This window comes from Solanum tuberosum, unplaced genomic scaffold, assembly GCF_000226075.1.
Source record: "Solanum tuberosum cultivar DM 1-3 516 R44 unplaced genomic scaffold, SolTub_3.0 scf00055, whole genome shotgun sequence".
NCBI lineage: Eukaryota > Viridiplantae > Streptophyta > Magnoliopsida > Solanales > Solanaceae > Solanum > Solanum tuberosum.
In genome coordinates this window covers 536051-547321 of record NW_006238981.1, presented here as the reverse complement: position 1 = coordinate 547321, position 11271 = coordinate 536051, and the positions used below count along the sequence as shown (strand labels likewise).

The following is an 11271-nucleotide window of genomic DNA, read 5'->3' as shown; positions in this document are numbered from 1 at the left end:
ATAGGGAAAAGGCATAAATTCCCCTTAAACTTGTCTCGAGAAGTCACTTACATGTTGCAACTGTCATGATGACCTATTACACACCTTTACTACTTAAAAGTGAATTTAATACCACCATGCTATGTGCAACACCACTCTCATATTATGTGGTGTATTACACTCGCTGCCACATCAGCTCTACGTCAACGCCATGTCATAAATTGTATTTTTTAATATTTTTTTTACTTTCTTTTCTTTATTACTTAACTTCTATATTATTAATTATATTTTACTACTAATTAATTCCTAGTTAATTATTAAAATTCTCTAATAATTCTATCTTCTTCATTGCAAAATGGTAAAGAAGAAACTTTTAGCAATGACCACCAAGGAAATTGCCCGCAATCTGGAGTTGATTCTGGAGTGAAAGAATTCTTTCATTCCAAAATGTACCCACAAGAAGGTTATTTCGGTTTCTTCCATTGATTGGCCATGGAAACTAAGCTTTCATTGTTATTTGTTGCTGCTTGTAGTTGTAAATATTTTTCAGATTTTTCATTTGGGCATACATTCTTGTTATTTTTCCATGTTCTTCCTCGAGATTTCTTAAAAAATAAAGATAATAGAAAAATAAGTTTCTTCCCATTTTCAATCGATCACTCAATACTCAAAAACGTCAGCCAAAGCCCCACCGATTGAAACCTCTCAAAATTTAACTTCTTTTTGAAGTAATATATTTCTTGGTTGTTTCTTGTTATTGGTTTATTTTAAGCTTAATGGGGGTGTGAAGAGGATGAGGAGGGTGGGGTGTGAAGAAGAAGAGATGTGGGGTGGGGTTTAAGAAATATTTTAATCTTTAATTTATTTTTTTACTTTAATAATTATCTGACGCGCATGGTTTTTTTTTAATTATTATTATTTTGCCATGTCAGCTTTAAGGGGTAAATAAATTCACTTTTAAATAGCAGATGTGTGTAATAGGTCATCATGATAATTTAAGCATGTAACTCTTTTCGGTATAATTTGTGCCTTTTCCCTAAATAATACTCCCTCCGTTTCACAAAGAATGACCTCCTTTCCTTTTTAGTCAGTTTCAAAAAGAATGACCTCTTACCTTTTTTGGTAACATTTTACTTTTTGCTTTCCACGTGGCATGTTTAAGATCACAAGCTTAAGGGAAATTTTGTACATTTGACATAACTTTAATTTAGGACCACAAGATTCAAAAGTCTTCTTTATTTACTTAAACTATGTGTCAAGTTAAACCAGATCATTCTTTATGAAACGCAAGGAGTACTATCATAATTGAGTAAATACAAAAATCACATGTGAAAGATGGGTGAGCCAGAATAGGTGGCACCTTACCCGCCATCATACATATAACTTTGTCTCTTACTATGTTCTTTCTTCTCTGTAGAAGAAGAAGGGGGAATTTAAAGAGAAGTTGAGGAAATGTCATTCCAGTTGGTTCTTAGACCTCCATTACTAGGTCATCATCTTGTGAAAGCTACACCGCTTGTTGCCACTGGATATAGCACCTTACGTATTCGGAATTGCCTCAATATGGACCCTCAGAAATCGCAAAAGGTGTAACTAGTCTCCCAACCACTAACTTTGATACTTCAATTCAGGAATTTGTGTTTAAAATTAGACAAACCCAGTAAATCAAATATTATGTTTTGGAGTAGAATTCCTAACTCAAATCTATTAGGTTTTTGCAGTTGTTGAATAGAAAGGAGTGATGTTTGGACTGCATAGATTTTAGCTTGGCATCTCTGTTAGTTCTTCAATTAACTATCTACTGAAAATTGTTAGGTATGCTTGAGTGCCTGCAGGACAAATCTTTGCCTTTATTGTTTCATCAGCTTCTAACTGAAGTGATTGATTTTTCTATGCAATGATTTTCAGTTTTCTATTGTCTTCGAAATCATTTGATATTATAGTGTGCTCTTGAACTATTTTATTTTTCATGAAATTTGTGGAAAATTGATATGAAGTAATTTCAATCCATAAGGTCATTCTGACTGTGTAACCAAACTTTGCGACTCCATGAAACATTATGGATTCCCCACAACTCAGTTCAAGGAGATTAGGGAAACTCTGATCATGATCTACTGAATTTGACTGGAATATGGGATAAAACCCCCCTTTTTAAAATAAAAATTCTTAGTTGAATACTAGACAATCTGTTTGCTAAATTCCATCTCATGAGACTGACCATACATCCACTTCTCACACAAACAATGCTGTGATAAAATCTGATGGTCCCACATTTATACTTTGCAGTTAGTGCTGGATGTAAAGGAGAGACTTGAAAGGGAATATACAGATCTCCCTGTTGGAAGAAATGGAAGAGATGACGAGGAGATGATTCTATGGTTCTTGAAGGATCGCAAATTCTCAGTTGATGATGCTGTTTCCAAGCTGCATAAAGCCATTGTAATTATATTGTTTATGTTACTAGAATCATCACACTAATTTGACTGCCATGCTCTGACTTGTTTATTGGAAGGAATAGCATATAGCTTCTCTCATGTGGATTAGCAAAGCATCATATCTGCACCCATAAGGCCTTCACTATCTTTTTCTTTTTACTGTTCTCTGATTTACTTTTCCTCCTTTCATATGGTTTCTGAAGGTGGAGAGAATGGACTTATTCTTTCTCTGCCTTTCGATTTGTCTTTTTCATACTGTGTCAAAAGAATTTAATCCAGTTCTCATGAAGTGGCTTAATAAAACATGGGGCACTGTATTGCTAAGAAGAGCCTTAGATTACTACAAACATTCCATTACCTCATGGTTATGAGAAGAATGGGAATATTGTTCCTCTTTCCGGCCAGTTGACTTGTTTCGCTGTGTCAATCCTTCATTTCAATTATCATGAAATTACTTAAAAGCTGCATCCGAGTTGAATATTTGCAATGCTATAATAGTTACTGTAAGCTTCAAGGGTAAGAAGGGACACTTATGATGATGTATCTCCCAAACTTTCAGAGATGGCGTCATGATTTTGGAGTATCAGACTTGTCAGAAGAATCAGTTAAAAGTAGTGCTGAAACTGGAAAAGCATATGTGCATGACAATTTTGATGTCAACGGAAGACCAGTCTTGATAGTGGACGCATCAAAGCATTTTCCTCAGGTAACAATGTGACCCAGCTTATCTTAAAACTAGTCTAGTAACACCAGAAGGCTGTACCATTTGCTTTTCATTCAGAGAACCAAACTTTGAACCCACCTCTAATTTGACTAATCAGAATTTCTTAAGTCATATGTGCCTGATTCCATTTTTTAAGTAAAAGCTTGAAGATTTTGTTTTATTTTTTAAGCTAAAATGAGTGAAATTGAAGTGTTACTGATGTAAATAATGGAACATGCATTTGTACTTTCTCCTAGTTATTTCATGCATGAGTGGATTTTGCTATCATGAAACTTCTGAATTTTGACCCTTAGCTAGATCTAATTCTTTATATTTATTGAAGTACTCCCTCCGTCCCATTTTATGTGGCAACATTTGACCGGGCACGGAGTTTAAAAAATAAATGAAGACTTTGAAATGTTTACCAAATTGCCTTTTAAAAAGTACACTCACTTTTCTCTCTCTTCATAAATGTATTGGAGTATTATTTTAAGATTAAGTGGGACCAACAAGGGTAAAAGAGGAATTGCACCTTTAAATACTTACCATATAAGGAAAGTGACATTCTTTTTGGGACTGACCAAAAAAGGAAATGTTGCCACATAAAATGGGACGGAGGGAGTACTATTTTTCAGAATGCTTCCAATTGTATTAATTGGAAATATAAATCAAACCTTCTAATATAGTTTCTTAAGGAAATAAAAGTGTTCCTCAAAACTTGTAATTTTGGGTGGAAAAGCAATAGAATGTTGGGAACTGGAGATTTCTTATGAAACAAAGTTTAGCGTGTAGATCCTGTTTATCTGTTCTAACCTGTACACTAAAATTTGCTACCACAGAAGCAGGATCCTGATGAAGATGAGAAGTTATGCGTCTTTCTAATTGAGAAGTCATTGAGCAGACTTCCCACTGGTAAACAAGATATACTTGGTATATTTGATCTGAGAGGGTTTGGAACACAGAATGCAGATCTTAAGTTCCTTACTTTTTTGGTACTGTCCTTTGTAATTGCTCTTTTACATTTTTTGAATGGTCTATCTCTCCTTGTCTTAGTTTAGGATGATTTAAGTCGTAAAGTTTTCTATCTTCTATTCTTTTTTCTTTTGTGACTAAACTATGCTGATACAATACTTGTTGTATCACCTTTGTCAAGATAAACTAAACTTTCATGATGCTGATACATCATGAGAAATTATGCTTGAAACTTTAGTGTGAGAAATTTAATGGTGTTCCTCATGGTATTTTCTTGTATTTTAGCATATAGCATTTAGAAGTTTTCATCAGAACTTGAACAGTTTAAAATTGCATGCTGAGTTCCTTTTATTCATTCTGACACAGTTTGATGTATTCTACTACTATTATCCGAGACGATTGAGTCAGGTTCTTTTTGTTGATGCTCCTTTTGTGTTCAAACCACTGTGGCAGCTTGTCAAACCCATGCTCAAGCAATATGCTTCATTGGTAAGAATTTTGATGCTGTATTAGTTAAGGAGTTAACTGTTTGCCGACTTCTCACATGTATTTTTTCTGTTCGAGTTATAATAGTACATTCAAATGCTAGACTTATATTCTCAGTTTATAGCAAACATAGTTTATTGTAATTTTATTTGAAGAATTAGACAAGGTTTTGAAGTTATTTCCCCTTAGAATCAGTTTTTCATGGTTGCTACTAATGCCTGAGTTTAGACAGACACACTGAGATAGTATATTTACTGCCTGTAACCTCACTTTTTATGTCTGCTTTTACCCATTATACAGTGAGCCTCTAAGCTAAAGCAAGCATGAAATATCGATATGATTTGGCACCTTTGATGCAATAGTCTTTAGTTTCTCATAACTTTCATTCCATTAGTTATTTATGTCATTCAAACCTTTTATGCTTTGCCATTAATATATTGGACAACATAAGAAGTGGTTGTCTCAAATTCTGATTACATAATATTCATTTTATCTTGAAAGAACAAAAATAGTTACTCCGTATATTGTTTCAGCTGCTTTGATACGTTATCGTCTTACGCTTGTATTTGCAATTTCAAAGGTGAGATTTTGCTCGGCGAAGGAGGTCAGGGAGGAGTATTTTACAGAAGACACACTCCCAGCTAGCTTTAGAAAATGAAGACAGGAGCACTTGTTACACCAATGCTTTGATATATGGGAAAAACAGAAAGACTGGTACTTGATACATAGAAGCTTTGTCCAAGATAACAATGGCAAGCCCAATGTTGGAAAGGACTAATGAAAATTGTATTCTAGTCGTTTCAAATTTAAATGAACGGGAGACAATCTTTCCTACATCCCTGTGTTAGAGGTTAGGATCATTTACAACATCAATGATGTATAAAAAAAAAGCTCATACAATGTATACTTGGCTTGATTCATATACAATAAAGATCACCTTAAAAGTTACTGTTATGATGCTCACAAGGCTCTTTTCAATACTAAAGCTTGTACAGGGCAAGATCTGTAGTAGCCCCAGAATTCTGCTATGAACCAAGTTTGCTATTGAAGTTGAGAAGGGTAGAGGCGAGAGTCCATTATCCACCGAGTTTGGAAACCGAGTTTCTCGGTTATCACAAGGGGAAAAGATTACTGCAATGACATTTTAAGGCAAGGTACTTTGTGTCATTTGCAACTAAGCAAAACTATTTTCACTCTGTTAGGCAATTTTTTTGTTTTTACTCCATATGCTTTGGCTTGACACCAATTTCTCTACTTATTCACAGAAACTTCAGAATCTGATATCACTTCCTCAAGGTTTGAGAAATGAGAATATAGGCAATACAACTCATTTTCTGATGAGAAGGGAATATTCATCTTACCTCTCAAGGGCATCTAGAGATGATGCTCCTTTATGAAACAAAATGGTGTACAGTATAGTATGAAAAGTTATCTCCCAAAACTTCACTTCTCTTGTTTTTTATATTTAATACATAAAAGAACAAAACAAAAAAGGTAGTGAAACAATCTTTTCAATGTTGTAATTTTAAAACTAAAATATGTATAATGTATCAAAACGTGTTTTGAATCTTATGATTTTAGATAATTTACGTCACGTCACTATTGAGAGTAGTTAGCAAAATATTGAAAGAACCATTATATTTTAAAACAAACTAAAAAAGAAAAAAATGAAACACTTAAATTGAAATCAATGGAGTACAAATTATTAAACTGTATATTGTTTAATGTTTTTTTATTAATAATTGCACGAAGACACTCAAATTGTACAAAAACGATCATTTGAAGGAGCAAAGTGCATCAAGGTACTGTTTGATGAAAATTGCAGTAGAATAATGACGAAATGTAAAGCTTTAGGGGCTAAGTCATAAATACACAAGTTGTGAAACCTAGTGATTTAGCAAATAAATTTTAATTAGGGGGCGTTAGTGAAGTTTCCTCAAACAAGTCATAAAATATTATCAGTTCGTCACTGTTGTGAGGAAATGGCAAAGTCAAGCTTGAAGAATGCTTTAATGGTAATTCTTTTGGTGATAACAATTGCGTGTTCAACAAAATTGTGCAAAGCAATCGAATCGCCACAGTACAAAATAGTGCACTCAGAATCAGATTTTGAAATCAGACATTACAGGGAATCGGTATGGATGGCAGCACCCGTCAACGAAATCTCCTTCGAAAAAGCCACCAGAAATGGTTTTCACAGGTACCCTTTTCCTCATTTTTTCCGTTTGTTTACTGTTTTTGGATTGGAGTTACCCATAGCTTTTCGAAATTGGAGTTGATGTTTTTTTTTGTAGCTTCTAACTTATTGGTGATCCCCAATTTGATCTCTAATATTATAAGCGTTTTCCTAAGTTATCACCCCCATTTTTCTTATGGACTTGCACTTTCGTTATAAATAAGCTGCTTACAAGTTTGGAAGTGTCCATCGGAGGAAAAACAATTTCTGTGGGATTTGCATCTATCAAAATGGAAATATATAATCAAGAACACATTTTTCTGTCAATATCAAGCTTCCTTCTAGCACCCAAGGATGCAGCCTAGTGGTTAATTAGTCAATCGAGAACCATCAAGTCTCATGTTCAAATCAAGTGAGACTACCTTCATCGGGCTTCATATTTTTGGTATAGAAAGTCTCAAATTCTGGATCTTTCTGTTGTGCATATTGGAGGCAAAAATACTAGGTGATTTCTTTCCATATGTTCAAACCTTGATTGATAGAGTTACCAGATCTGTGTAGGTGGGTATCCTGTTAAGAAGTCCCACATCGGTAAAGGAATGGGAATTTGGTCTCCTTATATGGACTTGGACAAACCTCCCCTCATGAGCTAGCTTTTGAGGTTGAGTTAGGCCCAAGTGCCATATCTTTACATATCCATGGAATTAGTTGAAGTGTGCACAAGCTGGTCTGGACACTGGCTCGAATGGAGGTAGCATGTATTCGTGGAATTAGTTGAGGTGGGTCCAAGCTGGTCTGGACACAACTGGCTCAAACACCGGTTATCAAACCAAAAATCATGCTTAGGTCTAATATGCTAAAGAGTCTTAGTATAATTTAATATGCTAGAGAGTCTTAGTGCAAGAGGTACTGGACAGATTTATTCATGGATTAAGCACCTTTATAGAGTACTAAAGTCTTTTAAAGTTTATTTGAATCTTAGATTCTTTTCTAACTCACTGTCAACTGTGTTCTATGCTCTTTCTTCTGTTTCTCGAACGATCAGGTTGCTACATCTATTTCTACCTTATATATAACAATAATGGATGGTAGTTTTCACAATTGGAGATTTAGCCAGGGTCTGTTAAGTCATATAGTTATGTATGAGGTTGGGACTTTAATCATGGTCTTTTGTGGCGACAGACGACTTTAGATGGTTAGTCATTATTAATTGTCAGATGTGTCATTCTGAAGTCTGAACCAGTTGCTTAATGTTTTATGCTACTGAGATTCTTGGCTTACCAGTTACATAGGCTTCTATTAAATGCTAGCAGAGGTAGGTTTGTGGCTCTGCTAGTGGTGTGTGTGAAGATTCGGAGATGTTCTTTTAGTAAATTTAACTCAGTTTTGGTTGCAAGTATGAACAAATACAGTTGAACAGACCAATGCACAAGAAATTTTCCATGTCTCTGTCTTATATATAAATCAATCAGCTAAGCCTCAATCTCAATTGGGTTGGATCAGCCATATAAATCCTTTGTATTGATTCAGGTTGTTTGTGTGTAGATGAAAACGTAGGCACAAACATAGTATTCAGAGAATCTATCATAATTTCACTATTTTTATGTTGTCTTACGACCAACTGCTGCTATCCCACTTTATCTGAATTTGCTAGTGGCTCTGGTATAAACAGAGTTCATGTGTAGATGAACTGAAAGCTCACATTTGAATTTCTTATATGTTTGCTCATTGTCGTACAGATTGTTTCAGTTCATCCAAGGTGCAAATTTAAACTTTTCTCGTATCTATATGACAAAGCCAGTTTTGACTAGCATTGTCCCAGGAGCTGGTCCTCTTCACTCATCGGCATACTTTGTTAAATTCTACTTGCCTGATAAGTTCCAAGCTGATCCACCTCTTCCCCTTCCGGAGCTGAACCTTCAACCTGATCCATGGACCAGCCATTGCATTGCTGTTAGGAAGTTTTCCGGATTTGCAAGAGATAGCAACATTGTTAAAGAAGCTGAGAAACTGGCTCTGAGCTTGAGTAGATCTCCATGGGCAAACACCACTGCTTCTACGAGTGAATATGCTTACTCTATAGCGCAGTATAATTCTCCCTTCCGGATCATTGGGCGTGTCAATGAAGTGTGGGTGGATGTCACTGGATCTCGAGCAAATGGTTGCGAATCCAATCCAATTGCTGCATACTGATTATGAGTGTGAGCTTGAAGCTTCTTGGATCGTTGTTGTACATCTCCAGAGAGGCATGAATGGTTGCTTCTTATGTACACATATTACCATGCTCATGTTCTGTAAATTTGGGATTTTATGGAAGTGTGATTAATTCTGTAATTCCCTTGATAAAGAACTTTTGACATTACCATGCGTGGTATTCTTGTACACCATTTACAATGATCCGGGCCATAGATTTCCCAAATAATATTTGGGGGAAAATTTGGCAAATAGTGTTTGTCCATACAATTTGCCATTATTTGGCAAATATCCCAAATTCTCAAATACTAGTTTTTTCTAGCTAGCGTTTGGCCATAGATTTCCAAATATTATTTGGGTGAAATTTCACCATGTGTTTGGCCATAGTATTTGTGAAATATATTTCACTTTTTAGAAAATATGATTTATACCCATAAGTTTTAAAAACTATCAAAACTAACCATAAGTTTGTATTACAAGTCAATTGGATCTTCGTTGCAACAAATAACAAGTAGTTTCCATGCCACTAGAGCAATGTGGTAGTTTGGAGTGAGTGCAACAAGCATCATTTCATACATCGTAAAAGTAGACAAAAGCACATGACTTTGTACCTTGAGCCGATTGTTCATCATTTTCATCAACAACCATATCATCACTTTCATATTCACTGAATATTTCATCACTACTTTGGTGTTCACGTAAAAAATTATGTAATACAACGCAAACAACTACTATAGAGGGTGTTTTTGTAAAAGATAAAAGTTTAGTGTAAAATTTCAATTTTCAAAAGATCCCAAATAATGAGATTTGGCCCAAATACTAGAAAAAACTAGTATTTGGGATATTTGTCAAAAAAATTTGCCAACTAATGGCAAATTGTATGGACAAACACTATTTGCCAAATTTCCCCCCAAATATTATTTGGGAAATCTGTGGCCAAACGGGCCCCTAGTATTTGGGCCAAATTTCATTATTTGGAATCTTTTGAAAATTGAAATTTTACCCCAAACTTTTATCTTTTACAAAAACACCCTCTATAGTAGTTGTTTGTGTCGTATTACATAATTTTTCACGTGAACACCAAAGTAGTGATGAAATATTCAGTGAATATTAAATGATGATATGGTTGTTGATGAAAATGATGAACAATCGGCTCATGGTAACAAAGTCATGTGCTTTGTCTACTTCACAATGCATGGATTGATGCTTGTTGCACTCACTCCAAACTACCACATTGCTCTAGTGTCATGTACACTATTTGTTATTGTTGCAACGAAAATTCAATTGACTTGTAATACAAACTTATGGTTAGTTTTTAAAACTTATGGGTATAAATCATATTTTTCTAAAAAAGTGAAATATATTTCCAAATACTATGGCCAAACACATGGTGAAATTTCACTCAAATTTTCACCCAAATAATATTTGCCAAGAATATTTAGAAATCTATGGCCAAACGCTAGCTTAACTTTACGTTGTTAATCAGAACACAACTCAAAATATTTGACAAAATTATGGTAAGTTTATACATGGGTTTTTAATATGAAAAATGGCAAAATATTAGAAAAATATATAATTTTACTAAACAAAGTTATTATTTGACAAAAAATAAAACATAACCGTTCACTAATAATAAGTTAGATGGTTTGTAGTAATGATGGTGGTGATAATTAGAGTTGTCAAAAAGGGTCGGCCCAGCCCCACCTGACCTAAGCCTCCCAGGCCAAGGAGTTTGATGGGCTAGGGCGGGGTGGGCTGGTCCTTCATTTGGAAGGGCCTGAAAATGCTCAACCCAACCTAACCCTAGAAGGGTCGAGGGCTGGGTTGGGCTAGCCCTTTTTTTTCAAACTTAAAATTCTATAACCTCAAGAAAATGAGAAGATTTTCAAATCAAATATCGCAAATAATGGTGTTGTTTTAATAACACTAGCAAAAAATCTAGTGTGATTAGCATGTATCTAGGATACTAGATATGCGAGATACATCTATCTCGTGTGATGCATCCCAGATACGCGAACGAGAGAAGGGAGTGGCGAGTGAGATGGGAGGGAGGCGAGGGCGCTACTGGATTTCTCTATGTATCCTAGATACATGTGTATCCACTTGAATAGACCTAATATTGAGTCCATGTATCCCGAGATACATGTATCTGGACGTACCAAAATCTGATAATATTCGTTATATTACAACATAGCATGCATTTTAAGTAATTAACTCATAAAGTAGTGACATTGTTGTAAGTTACCCTTAAATAAATAGTTTTGGCCCATGAGTCGACCCCGGTCCATCCCCAATCAATCCTCAAGGGCTAAGGGCTTATAAGCCCT

At 35.0% G+C, this 11271-nt stretch overlaps 2 protein-coding genes across 3 annotated transcripts; both read left to right on the top strand.

Moving 5' to 3' along the window:
• The first annotated feature begins 1328 nt into the window (after positions 1 to 1328).
• Positions 1329 to 5529, top strand: LOC102598031 (motile sperm domain-containing protein 2). Of its 2 annotated transcripts, XM_006344369.2 has the most exons (6): positions 1329 to 1566; positions 2266 to 2418; positions 2974 to 3120; positions 3957 to 4109; positions 4456 to 4578; positions 5156 to 5529. In XM_006344369.2, the coding sequence occupies exons 1-6, from the start codon at positions 1432 to 1434 to the stop codon at positions 5231 to 5233; spliced, it is 789 nt and encodes a 262-aa protein (XP_006344431.1). In that variant the 5' UTR covers positions 1329 to 1431; the 3' UTR covers positions 5234 to 5529. The 2 variants fall into 2 exon arrangements, with proteins under 2 accessions (XP_006344431.1, XP_006344432.1); XM_006344370.2 differs by lacking the exon at positions 3957 to 4109.
• Positions 5530 to 6493: 964 nt separating this feature from the next.
• On the top strand, positions 6494 to 9116 carry LOC102597711 (heme-binding protein 2-like). Its single transcript, XM_006344368.2, has 2 exons — positions 6494 to 6775; positions 8491 to 9116. The coding sequence occupies exons 1-2, from the start codon at positions 6558 to 6560 to the stop codon at positions 8942 to 8944; spliced, it is 672 nt and encodes a 223-aa protein (XP_006344430.1). The 5' UTR covers positions 6494 to 6557; the 3' UTR covers positions 8945 to 9116.
• The last annotated feature ends 2155 nt before the right edge of the window (positions 9117 to 11271 follow it).

What these genes read in the sequence shown, in the direction of transcription:
- LOC102598031 (XM_006344369.2), top strand. Translation starts at nt 1,432, where the DNA reads ATGTCATTCCAGTTGGTTCTTAGACCTCCATTACTAGGTCATCATCTT. An exon ending in ACCCTCAGAAATCGCAAAAG is followed by an intron (nt 1,567 to 2,265) that starts GTGTAACTAGTC and finishes TATACTTTGCAG; the next exon opens with TTAGTGCTGGATGTAAAGGA. An exon ending in TCAAGCAATATGCTTCATTG is followed by an intron (nt 4,579 to 5,155) that starts GTAAGAATTTTG and finishes GCAATTTCAAAG; the next exon opens with GTGAGATTTTGCTCGGCGAA.
- LOC102597711 (XM_006344368.2), top strand. Translation starts at nt 6,558, where the DNA reads ATGGCAAAGTCAAGCTTGAAGAATGCTTTAATGGTAATTCTTTTGGTG. An exon ending in ACCAGAAATGGTTTTCACAG is followed by an intron (nt 6,776 to 8,490) that starts GTACCCTTTTCC and finishes ATTGTCGTACAG; the next exon opens with ATTGTTTCAGTTCATCCAAG.